General features: G+C 44.3%; 2 protein-coding genes across 3 annotated transcripts; one reads left to right on the top strand and one right to left on the bottom strand.

Moving 5' to 3' along the window:
• The first annotated feature begins 381 nt into the window (after positions 1 to 381).
• saga (S-antigen; retina and pineal gland (arrestin) a) lies at positions 382 to 8437 on the top strand. 2 transcript variants are annotated; one of them, XM_066709734.1, is made up of 15 exons: positions 382 to 477; positions 934 to 1050; positions 1750 to 1810; positions 1960 to 2004; positions 2213 to 2406; positions 2518 to 2577; positions 3286 to 3353; positions 3747 to 3882; positions 4165 to 4249; positions 4590 to 4662; positions 5245 to 5382; positions 5606 to 5683; positions 6321 to 6344; positions 6638 to 6690; positions 7034 to 7915. In XM_066709734.1, exons 2-15 carry the CDS (start codon positions 1000 to 1002, stop codon positions 7045 to 7047), a joined length of 1080 nt encoding a protein of 359 aa, XP_066565831.1. In that variant the 5' UTR covers positions 382 to 477; positions 934 to 999; the 3' UTR covers positions 7048 to 7915. The 2 variants fall into 2 exon arrangements, with proteins under 2 accessions (XP_066565831.1, XP_066565832.1); XM_066709735.1 differs by lacking the exon at positions 382 to 477 and having other exon boundaries at positions 935 to 1050; positions 7708 to 7714; positions 7898 to 8437.
• A 2645-nt stretch (positions 8438 to 11082) lies between these two features.
• Positions 11083 to 13021, bottom strand: LOC136753962 (otolin-1-A). The gene is made up of 3 exons (XM_066710341.1): positions 13009 to 13021; positions 12553 to 12633; positions 11083 to 12364 (listed from the first exon to the last, which is right to left on the bottom strand). The coding sequence occupies exons 1-3, from the start codon at positions 13019 to 13021 to the stop codon at positions 11331 to 11333; spliced, it is 1128 nt and encodes a 375-aa protein (XP_066566438.1). The 3' UTR covers positions 11083 to 11330.
• Between the last annotated feature and the right edge of the window lie 2556 nt (positions 13022 to 15577).

Below are 15577 nucleotides of genomic sequence, written 5' to 3' on the forward strand. Positions count from 1 at the left end.
TTAATACGATTCAGGGAAGGCACGTGTCTGTAACCTACAGAGTTGGTTTCTATAGGCTCCACAGTAGTTTGAGTCAGGAGTGTGATGGTGCCCCACAGCCCTAGTGTGGATGATTCACTCTGGGGGCTCAGTGGCTTAGCGATTACTGAAGTTATTATAGGAGGCCCATGAATGCGATTGAAAGGTGTCTAACCATGTTAATCTGAAGCTGTGCTGACAACAAGGAACAATCCCAAGCCGCTAAGGCTCTGGGAATTAGCCCTGTAGAGAAGGTACAGTTGGGGGAGGAAGAGTGGGGGTGGGGATGTAGGGGGTCAGCTCTAGGCACCTGCTAGGGCTTGATGACGTGTGAGATCCTCACACCCCAGGGTACAAATTGTGGGCGATTCCTCCCTGCAGACCAGAAACCCGTTGCCTCTTTGGAAGCTCCTGACGGATACAGTCTCTTCAGAGGGCTTCAGACCATCCACTCTCACCGTACGTCCCATTGTCTCACTGTTTTTGTCTTTGGGGTGTCCACAGGCAGCAGGATTAAAACATGGGAGGGGAGAGAGTAGGAAAACCAGAGGACATGTTATTAGAGGGGAATTAGTGGTGCCAATCCTGGAGGGAATAGACCTGAAAAAGGACCAAGTCCAAAATGGAGAAATGAGAACAAAAGAGCTTTTAATCATAGTAGTCTATCTTAGGTAATACTCTATTAGTCCTCAGAACCATGGCACCAAGGGGTTTGTGAGAAGTGAGAGTTTTTGTGCTTTGGGCGACGTAGGTGAGCTAAGGCAGGAGTTGCCATTGCCCACACAGCAAGTTGTTTTTCACAGCAGTGGTCCTTCCTAGCTGACCGTGAAGGATGGCAGTTCCACCATTAAAATATTCTAGTGAGAGCAGGGAAAGGAGTTTCTTTCCATTCAGCTGTTTCTCTTGACCTTCTAGCCAGTGTTTCGCCTGCTTCATCACGAGACGTCCTACCGTGTGCACATCCACTGAAGAGCCGTCAACATGAGCTCCTCTCGGCACGTCATTTTCAAGAAGCTGTCTCGCGACAAGTCGGTAAGTTTTGGAGAAGCCCAGCATATGTGGGCAAGTCCTACACTAGGTCAATAAGGCACACCTTTCATGTGGTTTCTCTTTAGATGTGACATGGTACAATGTCACCCACTCTGTGCAGACTTTTCCTGTTAATCCTGTACATCAGCTAAACAGGTGTAAATCTCCCTCAAGGAAATAGATACGACTCCCTGTTCAGTGCTCATCCACTCATCTTTCCCCCTGCGCTCCTCAGTTTATGGATGCAGCGGCTCGTTCAGACACTCTCTCATCTGTGTGGGTGAACTCTGCCTGGCCTCCTTCTGGATGCTGGCCAAAAAGTGAAGTGAAACAGGATTAGGCTTTGTCTGACTGGATAAGAGATTGGAACAGAATGGAATCACCTGCCCAGAGTGATGATATGTCTGGCACACGCCCTGTCTAAACAGGAGGAAATGGCTACTCTCTAGACACTCCCCTTTGATGGGACATTTGTTTTGACACCAATTAAGATTAACTGCCATTGGTGCTTCTGTCCTCAGGGACAGGCGGACGGACATGGGTTATGGAACCCACACATGTTATATAGGATAACGTGAGCGTCAAGTTTGAGTCTAGTATCTTATGTTAACCTGTCCTTTTAAGACCCTAAATTAATCCCCCATCCTCACAGCTTGTCTGAAGGCCTACTGCATCACTGAAGTCCTGTTTTCTGTTTGCCAGGTTGGCGTCTACATGGGCAAGAGAGATTTTGTGGACCACTGTGAATATGTAGACCCCGTTGGTAAGTTCACCAGCACCATGGTCGGGTCAAAAATCTTAGACCAGAATAGAATATATTGGTGTCTCTCGATGAATATCTGGATGAGATTTTAATCAGGAATAAATACTTGCAGTGCAGTAGTAATTTGTATATTCTCTCCCTTGCACTAGATGGTGTTGTCCTGGTTGATCCTGAGTTGCTGAAAGGAAAAAAAGGTAAGAGCATTGCTGGTGAAGACCACAAGGAGTTGTTGCTGGGCAATACAGAGGACACCCCTGGTATTGAGTGTCTCTTGACACAGCAGGTTTGTTGCTCTGCTGGGGCTGTGTGGATCAGGCACTCGAAGGTGAATTGTGGGAAAACTCTGTGATTGACTGACTTCCAAGGATGGACGCTCTCTGTCTCTCTCTCTGTCATCCCTAGTGTACATCATGCTGTCCTGCACTTTCCGCTATGGGAGAGATGACATGGACGTCTTAGGCGTGGCCTTCCGGCGAGACATCTACCTGTCCACTCGGCAGGTGTACCCCCCCCTGCAGGACAGGAACACGCACACCAAAATGCAGGAGCGACTGCTTCGCAAACTGGGGGTCAATGCGTACCCCTTCTTCTTCGAGGTGAGGGGGTCGCCTGGGGAGGGTGAACTATTACCTTTACAGTACGAATGAGTTGTGTATATTGAAACTTGCTGAGGTTCTGTGTTGACAGTGCTTGTGTGTCTGTTTCAGTTCCCAGACAATCTTCCCTGCTCTGTCGGCCTCCAGCCTGCTCCTTCAGATATTGGGAAGGTAAGGGACAGCTCTCACACTCTCCCGTGTCATCTTCTCAGAGCTTTCTATCAATTGGCCCAGATTCACTCAGATAAGCACACGAGTCTTTGCTAAATGTTTTATATTGATCTACTGCTTGCACACGTGGGAATTATCACCCTGTATGTGCAACAGTGTTACCCAGTATTACAATATAGTGTAATACATATAACTAGTTAAACTATTTTGAGGTTGAAGTTAATTGACTCCTTGATTGTCTCTTTCTAGCTGCTGATCTCTCACTTTCATCTTTTATTATTCTGCTGCAATGTTCTATGCAAATGACTACTTGTTAGTGTAAGCAGAAACGAGACTAGACTGTCCTTCTTAGAACCGCAGTGGCTTGGCTTGTTTAGCGACAGTCGGTTTATCATCCTGTTTGCGGACAGAATATAATGTCTTGTTTTTGTTTGTTTGTTTCACTGACATCCTACCCTTGACTTTGGTTCTTTGTCCATTCACACCTGGAAATTTACTCACGCTTACAGTCTTAAAATTACAGTATTGAGACAGGAACATTATACCAAATCTCTCTGCTCTCCTCTCCTGTCTTCCCTTGCTTTGATTTTTCTATCTCCCCCACGCCCCCCCCCACACACACAACGTTATTCTCTCCCTTCCTATCCCTAACAGTGCCCAGTGTATTGTGTCAAATGCTCTGTGTCCTGTTCTCATCTCTCTCTATAGTACTGCGCTGTAGACTTTGAGGTAAAGGCCTTCTGTGCAGAAAACCAGGATGATAAGATCCACAGACGGTAAAATGGCACACAACACAGGCTGCACTTGTACACCTGTCTAGTGTTCAACCTGTGATATAGAATACGTTATGTAACACTGTTCTTTAATACTTGTCCTATGTTCTGGACTTATAATTAATATTAGTAGTAGTGGTATAATTTGTAGTATTATTGCGTTACTTAGAAGATACCTTTTTTAAGGCAATTTACATGGTCTAGCCAACACAAATGTTCAGTGTTCTACATGTACAATCTTACAGGGGAAACAGCAACCCTATACAAATTCACCTACAGATTATAGTGCATAAAATGAAAGTATAATAGCAAATATAAATGGTCTGCAGGGGTAATCTAAACAGATGCATCTTGAGCAGGTGTTGGGTTTGTATTAATTGGTTGGAAATTCGGCAGGAGCTCGGTTCGGCTGACAATCCGCAAAGTGCAGTACGCCCCCGAGCAGAGCGGCCCCCCACCCAAGGCTGAGACCACCCGTGAGTTCCTCATGTCAGACAAGCCCCTGCATGTGGAAGTCAGTCTGGAAAAGGAGGTGAGCAACCCATGTTTGTGGTTACATGTTGGCAAAGAGGCCATGACAGTTTAAGGCGGTTAAAGTTTGTAAATGGTTATTGGTTAATGTTTGAATTAAGAGGGGGATTGTGAATACTGTTGAGTCTGTCCCTCCACTGATTAACTTGTTTCAGATTAAGTCTTTGACTGCCTTTGACTGCAACTGTACATACTGTAGTGTATCAATAAATAAAAACAGCCTATTTAAAGCTTTTAATTTGTAAAGATTTAAATTAAGAATATAATATTCCCTTTTCTGCAGACATACTACCATGGGGAGCCCATCAATGTCCATGTCAACATCAACAACCGCTCCAACAAAACTGTGAAGAGCATCGTGGTGTCAGGTGAGCAGAGCCTGGCTGCTTGACTGACCCCTTGTCCCTGTCTCAGGCCAACATGGTCTCTTTTTTTATAACTCCTTTGGCACTCCCATCGGAAATCCAGGTATGAAAGATATAGGGAGAAGCTGACACTCTCTGTAGGGACATAAGACTGGTGGAGGTGGATGCAAAGGATTGTGTTCAGTCCAAGAGGTTAGAAGATTGTCCAATGGAACAACATGGACACAATAACTGTGTTGTAATTTACTCTGAGGGTTTTTTGTGTAGGTGTGGGCTGCAGTGGTCCTGGCAGGGTGTTTGTTCTGACTCTCCTCTTGATGTGTGTTGTGTTGTGTTTCCTCAGTGGAGCAGATTGCAAATGTGGTGCTCTACTCTAACGACAAGTACGTCAAGTCCGTGGCCACAGAGGAGATCGAGTGAGTACACTTAACATACCCTCCAACCACACTAACACACCAACAGGCTCCTTCTTAACAGACTAGCCCAGTGGATTGCTCACTGAAGTCAGTTTTCAATATATATATTGATAAGGCGTCAACCCTGACTGCTAATGCCCAATCCAATATTGTGATGAAGTGTCTCATTGGCATGAATTCATTAGTAGAATCAGGCATGTAAGCATCCTATTGTCAGTAGTTTTGCCTACCCAGAGAAGGGTCAAATTACTTTCTGAGGACTTTCAATGCAAAGGGTGGATCTGTAGCTATAAGATAACTTGACCAGGGCTGGACCACTGTTGTAGCAGATGTAGATTGTGATTTGGTCTCTGATTTTAATGATCAATAATAAACAAAGCCCATTTGTCTCCACTTTGGTAACAGAATTGCCTTTCTCTCACTGTCACGTACATTACCTTCAGGGAGCTGAGATGCTTCTCAGCGGGCCTTGCAGAGGTTCAGTAATTCTGCAGTGTGCAATAAATACATTCACGTTAAAGATTTCTGTTGTCCAGATCCTTAACTGTGTTCCATTATTAACGTGGCCCTCTGCCCTACCAGTGACCATGTCCCTCCTGGAACCAGTCTCAAGAAGGTCTTCACTGTTTTGCCACTACTGGCCAACAACAGGGAGAGGCGGGGCCTGGTCCTCGATGGAAAACTGAAGCATGAAGACACCAACCTGGCCTCCTCCAGCATGTGAGTATGCAGCAGCCCCCGGCAGCCCCACTGCACTGCACACTCTCAACCCCGGCATCACCATGGCCCATATAGCGTTGAACCCTTTTCTATCTAGTGTACACCCTGACACACATGGTCTTCAGAGCAGAGTGCATATAGCAACCATGGACTTAAACAGGAGCACTTTAATGAGGGTGGTCCTTCCTGTATGGGCTCACGGGGGGCTTTTTCTCCACTGCAGAGTGCGGGAGGGGGTCCTGAAGGAGATCCTGGGGATCCTGGTGGCCTACAGGGTTGTGGTGAAGATGCAGGCTGGAGGGTGAGTGCACACGACTCAGCTGCTCTGCGGACTGACAGGACAAACCCTTGCACTGTCAATATCGACAACAGTCCCTCGAATGTCTATAGAGCAGTGTTTCTCAACCCTGGTCCTGGAGGAGCCCCTACCCTGCTGGTTTTTGTTCCAACTGAGTACTCAATTACTTAATTGAACCCTAATTGAACTAGTAATTTCCTGAATGAGCACCTTTTAGTTATTTTAAGCAACAGGAGTTTTAAGTTTAGTTTAAAATTATATAAGGAACTTATCTTATTTCTACCATTACACAATTTAAAAGTCAAATGTAAGCAAATTATTACTTCAATTAAGGGTTAAATTACTTAATTGACAGCTCGGTTGGAACAAAAACCCGCAGGGTAGGGGTCCCCAGGACCAGGGTTGAGAAACACTGCTGTAGAGGAATCGGTACAAGGGTGACACATTTGTTAAGCCTATGCGAATGGCTCTCTCTGTGTGTTTCAGATATGCATGTGTATGTGGGGAGCGTTCACTATATTTGTGTGTTTAGTAGATTGCCTTTGTACAGCATTTCACTTAATGGTATTCTTTATTGATAAAGGAATGTTCTTATTGTCTCTCTATGGAGTCAACCCTTGTTTTCTCTCTTTCTCTGTAGGATCGTCGGGGACTTTGGTGCCAGGTGAGAAGCCTTTACTGGTTATGTCAGTGTTCATGGAGATGGAGGGAAAGATAGAAAGTTAATTTTAAAGATGAACAGCTGTTTTGCATACACCCAGATTAGCACAAGTGTATCTACCCATTTAGGGAAGTCCAATGCTAGTGCTAATCCAAGGTAAAATATAAGAAAACATTAGAATACCCATTTTTGAATGATTAGGTGTATTATTTGACTTTTAAGGACTAGGTGAGTGAATCAAGTTTTTAGTATCTACAAGGAACTGAAACATTACACCAAAATCTGCTTTCTTTCAGTGAGATTGGAGTGGAAGTTCCCTTTCAACTGATGCACCCCAAACCAGATATCGGTAGGCTGACTTTCAATTCAAACAACCAGCTTTCCTTTAGAAAATGTGGCGAGTTCTAAATCTAATAGATGTCCCATTGTTCAAAACCCTGAGGAAATGTAAAATGTGTCCCAGTTGTTGTTGTTGGTGCTATGAAGCAGTTTGCAGGTTTTATGGTCCGATGAGAAACTCTGGGTACAAATTACATTACAAATACAAATGGCTTGAGCGTAATTTAAAAAACTGGAGGGATTGTGTGTGATGGAATAGAGGGCAGTTACTAAGACTCATGAATCATGAAAATAATTGATCTCTCTCTCTCTCTCCTTTTCACATTCTGTTATTTTTTGTGTCTGACAAACAGTGAAAGAAAGGTAAGGACTCCTTGTGTTTTTTCTTTGCTCTAATTACTTTTTGTAGTAACATATCCATTTGAAAGATAGTATTTGGGTCGAATAAATATATTTGTGTAGCATATTAGTATGTCTGCAAGTTATCTATTCTGCTACATCCTTTTTTGTACTCTGCACCTTGCATAAGACTTCTGAGTGCATATGCTATCTGCTATATGCTATAGGATAAGTATTCCCTGCCGTCCACCCAGTCTACAGTCAAAAGCCCCCTCCCCAAAAAGAAAATCTAAGATCTTGTAAAAAGTGTGTGCTATTAGCGGGGCTCACAGACTAGACCCGGGAAAACCCCTTGTCAGCAACAAACAACAAGGTGTCCTGTCTGCGTTGTGTGTCTTCAGTCTGCCGGTGTTGTACGAAACCACGCCCGAAGCTCTGCACAAGGGCCAGTGCAGCCAAAGCAGTGAGGCGGTCACTGAGCATTTCTGTGCAGTCAGCTGAAGACAGGACCTTTCTCTTAATCCTGCATCCTCGTGGCGTGTTCATTCCTTAGCATCCTTCGGCAGAGAATGAATGTTTAGTCATCTCACAGAGACCATCAGGGCACTGTGGATTAGGTGGTGAAAAATTCCCCTTCACAGAAATACCGCAGTCAGTTTTTAGTCTATATGTTCTCATTCTCCTCCAGCAAAGCAGTAGAGGCAGATTGCAACTCCCATCTAATCAGTTGTTTGTGAACCACTTAGACACTAGTTGTCATCTGCTTCGAGACATGAAGCTCTCTGCATATGGCCAAATGTCTGCTGAACGGGTAATCATATTACCCATGTCTATCGTGTGATCTAATCAATCCTTAACTGAACGCTGTCTCCTGCCAGTGAACAAGAGGACGAGATGGTCTTCGAAGAGTTCAAACGCTCCTACCTGAAGGGGATGGTGGAAGATGAAGAAGATGCCAACCTGTCAGCCACTGAGGGGTGAGGGGTGCCCGGGCAGAGGTCTGCAGGAGGGCATCGGCCAGTATTACCCTTCTCAGGACTGGCACGGAGCATCTGCCAGCCATCTTTAGGAAGAGTTTAGGAAGCTACGTAGGCTATGACATCAGTAATGGAAAGAGGTGGACTGGCTATTGTCAATAATGTAAATCTGTTGAATGCACAGTCATGGTTATGTTATTAGGTTTTGATATCTGCGTGATAAAGGTGTAACAGTAAAGTGAAAAAAGACAATCTCACCGCTCAGGGTAAGGAACAGAAATCCCATGATCCTTTACAGTGCAGTTGTGTCACGCTTTAGTTTCATTGGTCATGCAGATGTTGTTCCAGTAGTAAGCTGTAGGGGCTGTTGGTCACTATTGGCTTTCTACAGAGGCTGTGGGAGAATGACATCATGAAAATAAAGCTGTCTTATCTACCCTCTCACTTGTATATATTTCAGTTTTTTCTTGTTACACTCACTGCAAATCAAGTGCAACAGTAAGGCGATTCAGAGGCGCTTTCTGCAGCACACTCTCAGTGCATCTTATCTTGGCTTCTGAAGAAATTGGGATTGAATATCTGTGCAATATTATGCCTCGGTTCCACTGGCTTCAGAATCTGTGCCGTGGTGGACGCGTCCCAGAGCTTTTTGTAAAACCAAGCCATTGTCAGAAGTCCATCCCATGTTGCTCCTGCATGAGGAGCAGAACGATTGTGGGTTTGGTTTTGAAAACAACAACACTGCGAGCGATAGAGCCTGATATGGAAAGGACTTTTGTGTCTATTTTATTCTTTATGCTTTACATGATTGGAGACAGCGTAATAAAAACACTTTTCTGTTAAGAGATATTAAAAAGAGCTAAACGTGTATAGACAACATTATATTCAGACAAGCATTACATTACTGTAAGAAAACGTTTCCATGTGTAACAATAAAATAAATATTTGCTATTTATTATTATTATTATTGTAATCATCATCAAGATATGTGCTAGTAGATATGCATTTTAAACGGCACAACTTGACTCCCTTAACTTATTACTTTACTACAGATTTGTAACTGCATTATTTCTAATTTACTTATCAGACGTCCTTAACCAGGGCAAGTTACAGTTGATACAAAATACACATTTCACGATTAATCATCCAGTAACAGCAGCTACAATATAACAGGTTAATTTAACTGAAGTGTGGACGTTTCAGTCATGGCGTTTATGGGCTTATGGATGCATTTATTAAACCAGTCCTTAATGTTTAAGAGGGAAACCCAGATCTGCTGTATTTATTTATTTGTTAATTTAACTTGTAAATGGGCACACGTTAACTGAATCGTGTTTGCCTTCACACTGATTGTCTCTGCAGGGCTGTAATCCAACAGACTACACACCATTCACAAAACGACAGCCTGAATCACCGTCCAGTTGTTCATAAAATATTAATAATATCTGCTACGATCCGATTATTATCCTTCAGTTTATTTTTAACTAGTCATGGCACTGCACCGGTCCAAGTTTTTAATACACTCGGATATTAACTGTAAGTAGTCATTGTTTCTGTATATGGATTTCACTCCATGCTGCTAATAAACCTGTAAATTCTTTGTGATCCCACACGGCACTTGAGATTAAATCTTCCGACATAATGTAGCTGATCTCTTCCCTGTCTGTCTGCAAGTCCAGCTCACATCTCGCTTCTGAAAGAGATGTGTTTCCTCAGTGGGTGACGGACGGTTACAGCCATGTCTGGCAGCAGATAGTTAACCGCCCACAAAACCTGGACGCGTCCAGACGCTTAAGCCAGTGAAAACACTCGTTTAAGCATCCGGGGCTGGACGCGCCAGTGAAAACAGGGCATTAGAGCTGAATGCAGTATTTTGGGTTCAGAGACAGACCATTTGTTTCATACCTAACCAAGCCTCACAACCTAGTAATGCATGTTTTCGAGTTCCTCTTTTAACGCAGTCTCCTGCTGCGCCAGTGTGATCCCCATTCAGTCCCTTGTAGACTTCCTGTCTCGGCCAATAAGGAGAGGCCGTTGCCGTACCCTTTTCTGAAACGTCACGTAGCGTTAGGAATAGAATTTGCCATTGCTGGTGTTGGCAGCAGTTTCCTTGAACATTTTTTATTTTATTATTTCTTGGTAGAAAGGATAAAATAACACAGAGTAAAATCAAATGACAATGACAACAAATTAAATTATAATGAAATCTACAATAAAATAAAACCATAATTCACAAAGTAGTACAATCACTGATAGGACATCTTCAAATACGCCCACTACAGTAGCCCGAAACTATGAAAGTAAGTTCTGTAAGGGAGTCAAGCAGGGCTCCTAGTGGTTGTGCACTCATTTGAACTAAAATTATATTGTCAAAACATTTTGCACCCAGCTATGGCCTCTTTTGGCCCACATGACCCATCTATATGAGACTTATAATGGGAAAATGCTGCCAGTTTTCTCATACATACCGCTAAAACCCCTGGCTCCTCTAAGCGAAAGATGAACTGATTTAATGGGTTTTACTGATGCAATTAGAAAACATCTCTTCTCATTTCGAAACTTACATCATTCTAACAGGGTTTGTGTCGTTGATTTTTTGGGGGGCGATAAATTCCATAGATGCCAGTGAGAAAACCTGTCAGGGAAGACCCCCCCACCCCACCCCAAATAAAATGATAGAAATAACAAAATCTACAAGCGAAGCAAACTTCTGCAGCCTTTACGCATTTTCTTTAAATTGCATTTAATTTTTCCAAAGGATGAAAAGCAAAAGGTGCACATGAGCCTTCGCCAGCCTCCCCTCCCCCAAAAACACACAGACATTCTCCTCTGGACAGCCCACGAGAAAGCCATTCACATCAGCAGGCTACGATTGTCAGGCAGTCTAATTTCTCACTGAGCATTATGTTTTTGCTTTGTTTAAATTGTCAAAGACTTCATTTAAATTAAGATGAAACGAAACCAATCAAAAAATAGTGTCTGACCAAAGCGGGATGGTCAAAACCTACTGAAGCTACCCAGCTTCCAAAAAGGTGCCAGCTTTACAAAAACAGGATGTCCCCCACCCGCCCACCCCCCCACACAAACTCTGATACCCACAGTCAGGGACAGAATTCCCCTGGAGTTAAAAACACTGAATTGTCATCTAGAAAGCTCCTAAGACAAGTTACATGGCTATGAAGGACACGCGTTTGATTGGAAACAGGCAGGAATAGATGAGAGTTTGGGAAGGGGAGGTGCTGTTTCAGTAGGAAGGTGACACTTTGTTCTCCTTGGGGAAGAAGGAGAGCAAGGAGAAGAGGCGGTGGTTGGTGAGGGGAGGATGCTAGTTGCGTTATGGCATTGCGGTCGTGAATTCAGTGGATTCCATGGAGCCCGGGGATTCTGTGGATTCCATGGAGCCCGGGGGTTCTGTGGATTCCGTGGATTCCGTGGATTCCGTGGATTCCGTGGACTCTGTGGGGCTCGTGGGGGGCTGTTCTTCCTCGTCGCCCCAACTGTACGTGCCCTCTACTGGGGCCACGAAGTCGCGAGACACGGACTGGTCGCAGGAGTCGGGGTACAGCAGGTAGCCACTGAAGGTGCTGCTGCACTCGTTGCTGGCATACATGCCGTTACTGTTGACGTCCTTCACCTGTATCCAGACGCGGTCGCCAGCACTCAGGTGGAGGACTACCAACTGGGAGGTCGTGCTGAAATCAGTGGGCTCTATGGTCTTCACCACTGGTCTAAAGTTCAGGAAAAGCCCAACTTTGAGCAACTTGGCGAAGGCAACCAGCTGGTAGCTAAAAACATATGTGCCATTGGCTGGTGCTGTGTAGGTGCCGTCAAAAGGGTTGAAATTGCCTTGCAGGTTGTACAAGATGTCACTGAAGGGCACTGGAAGGTTAGGCACCGGGTTCAAGGACTTAAGGCTGGCCGAGAAGGCAGACTGGATGGTTGGGGAGCAGGGCCCTGGCACTCCTATCAACCCCTCTTCTCCTTTATCCCCCTTGGCCCCAGGCTCCCCTGCCATCCCATTAGTACCAGGTATTCCCTCATCCCCCTTGGGACCCTGTGGCCCTGGCATTCCTTGTGCCCCCTTCTCTCCATCATGACAGTTGCACACGCCCTCCTCCCCCTGATCCCCTTTAGGCCCCTGCGGGCCCAACGGTCCAGGGGGTCCCACTGCACCTGTGTCCCCCTTCTCCCCATGCAGCCCAGGCACCCCGTCTGCCCCAGGCACCCCCCTCAGACCCACAGGCCCCGGCAGCCCAGTCTGACCCGGGGGTCCTGGCGCACTCTCACACACCGCAGGGCACTGACCATCATTGCCCTGGGGACCCGGCTGCCCTGGCATCCCATCCAAACCCTGGTCCCCCTTGTCACCTGGAAGCACAGAGACAGGGCAGTGAGAGACTAATTTCTCAGGGGAAATGGCTTATTGCATGTTCATAAGATGTGGTAGATAAGACGTGATAAAAGAAGAGCTTTGTATGATAAGGGAACTGCATGAATGTAAACAGAATGTGAATAGGAACAGTATTGTGCTGGGTGAGGGAGAGGATTTCACTTACCCTTCAGCCCCTGAACTCCCTTTGCCCCAAGGAAACCCCTCTCTCCCTGATCTCCCTTCAGTCCATCCTCCCCTTTCTGCCCTGTTAGAGAGACGAGAGGTTACGGAATACAGGGGCAAATACATGCTATTCATCTTAATCTGTTCAGTCTTCCTCTACTATGACTACATTGCCTTCACTCCTTTGGGACATAAATTCATATCAACAGATTTCTCTCTTTAATAACCTCTTCCACGTGTAATTCAGCAAACGCGACTACGCTAGGAAAAACCCTGCTTCTGGGACAGATGTGTAACATGGCTGATGTTTACAGGAGCACAGTGTGTTGTTCCTAAGGTTGACATCTGCCCCATAATTCCAGGAAATGGGAGAGGATTTTAACTTTGCCCCTAAACTGAGAATTACATGTGAAAAATGAATGAGTATACTTGTAGTAAATTGCTACTGCTGTTGTACTGCCAGTTGGCATAATTGTCTTTTAGGAAGCTGTTTGTTCAGTCTGGTTGGAAGCAGGAATAGTGATCAGCTTAGCTTAATGGAGGGGGGATGATCTGTGCAAATTAGGTGGGAAACTCGTGTGCTAATATAATGCATGTTCATTTCAATTCAAGGGTCATTTTACCCTAGTTTGCTGGAAAAAGCATCAAACTCAATATGCGCAGTTGCGAGGCTCAGTCACTGACCTTTCAGCCCCTGCCGGCCAACGAATCCTGGCTGACCTCGAAATCCCATGAACCCCCTTGGGCCTGTGCTGCCTGGGCGGCCTGTGGACACAGAATTCAATCACACTTTTCACTTTTTTTTCGTAAGCACTTACAGCAGGGACAGACAACTCCTTTCAATTGGCTTCATACCTGGAAATGAAGGGTGATTTCACTTAATGTTCAAATAATTAGTTCAATTAAGGCATTCAGATGTGGGGTAGAACAAAACCAGAGGACACTGTGACCCTCAAAGCCTGAAGCAACCCATCTCTGATAAATAAACAGCATATTTGTATATATTATTATAGAAACTGTAACAGTACCTGTTAGGCCCCTCTCTCCTCTGTCTCCCTTGGGCCCAACTGCGCCCTCGCAGTTCATGCACAGGCAGTGCCAGGGGAAGTTGCCAGTGGGCGAAGGGTTGGCTGATCCCAACAGATCGTAACATTCGGACATATCGGGTTCCAAACCAGGCTCAAAGGATCGTCGACCTGGTTCGGTTGAATTCGTTTCCTTCAAGGGGTAGTTGTCCCCTGGTGGGTAAATTGGCCAGGCAGGAGTGGGATTGGGATGATGGTCTCCTGGTGGGTAAATTGGCCCGGCAGGAGTGGCACTGGCATGATGGTCCCCTGGGGGGTACAGTGTTTGGTCATTTGGTGGGGTTGTCAGAGGCAGGGTTGTATACTCTTCAATGTCTTCCTCCACCGTAACGGGCGAGGCGTGGGCTCCGCACAGAGACAACAGGAGCGGCACGCACAGCATGAAGCATTGGCTCTTCATTGTCTGCAATTACAGAAATCAATGATTTAGACTTTGGTTGTTTTAATTTTAGCTACACACACAGGTGGGTACAGAAGCGAGGTGGGCTTTGCATTTCCTTCTGTTTCTTCCTTTCTTTCTTGCACCGTGAACTACAAATTGTTAACACTGGGTTCTGAATGGTTTACTATGTCTCAGGAGAGTCTCTTGAGAAGAATTGTTGAAATGAAATATTCTATTTATAGGAATAACTGACAACCACTCCTGCTTAAAATCTGTACATATTTAAAATGTTCTTTTTTTCCCCTTCTGAATTTCATATATACAGTGTCGTAACGAGAATAAACTCCAGAAAAAGTTGCTGGGGTAGAAAAATGTGCCCATACTGCAATAACTACATTAATGTGTTTCTATGTAAATGGTATTATTTTGGCACATTCTTTGTAGTCATTCAGTGTAACCATGTAAGTCACATCATACATCAAAGCTTGAAAACAGAAAAACAAACTTTTACAATTAATCTTTACAGTTGGTACAGGAAATACGTTTTAACATTTTGTAATCTCCACCATTCAATAAAGTGGCAACAACATGAAAAATAGAAAATAAATTCCTAAAATAGCAAGCAGAATTAAAGACCAATCAGAATTAAAATATGCACGATCATTTTTATGTCCATTTACAAAAGCACTATAAGTTAATCTATACAAATACAAACTAGTATAACCAGGTCATTCTCAGTAATTAGGAATGATCTATTTGAGCAATGAATGCGGTTGATTATAAAATATCCCCAAGTATTCTGGGTCAGTAATGTCCATTCAAGAAACAATACAGTGCGTGGGATGATGCCAAGTTTTTCTAACCGTTCGGCTCATCTCTCCTATTTATGAAGTCATTTTTACAGCGATTCCGATACATTCACTTTGGTACCCTGTATACATGACACACATATACCTAATGAAACCCCCTTTCATCTTCCCCCTCTTTAGTAGTCACTCATTCGCTACAATGCTGCAGGTTGTATTCAAACCATTTTACAGCAAAAACAGAATCATCCACATCTCGAAACCACCAATCACATTTCAAGGCATTATCCTTCCATACACTTTTTGCTATCCAATGGCACTAAATGACGACACTCCAATATTTTAGTTTTTTCCTGCTTTGCTGATGTTGAGAATACAACGACCGGACCACAAGTTTGCACAGCGGATGTGAATGAAAAATAGTTTGCATTCTCAACACTATAAATTATTAACCACAAATAATTATTATTATTTCTTAGCAGACGCCTTTGTCCAGGGAGACTTAAAAAATATAAGGGCAATAATCCAATTCGTTTGAGATCTCTAGGTCTGTCTTCTTAATAGTATAAAGTTAGGCACTCTATTCTCTTTTTGATGGCACTAGTCAGTTTTATAATAAGCACTGAAACAGCACAATCTTAATCAGTAACTCTCCATCCACTGTCTTTTGCACCCTGAGAGGATCCCAGATGAACCAAAGCGTTTTTGTTTTTGCACTGCAATGAAAGAAGAATGCCTAATTAAAGCAAAAGA

The sequence above is a fragment of the Amia ocellicauda genome, chromosome 7 (assembly GCF_036373705.1).
Source record: "Amia ocellicauda isolate fAmiCal2 chromosome 7, fAmiCal2.hap1, whole genome shotgun sequence".
In the NCBI taxonomy this organism is placed as follows: domain Eukaryota; kingdom Metazoa; phylum Chordata; class Actinopteri; order Amiiformes; family Amiidae; genus Amia; species Amia ocellicauda.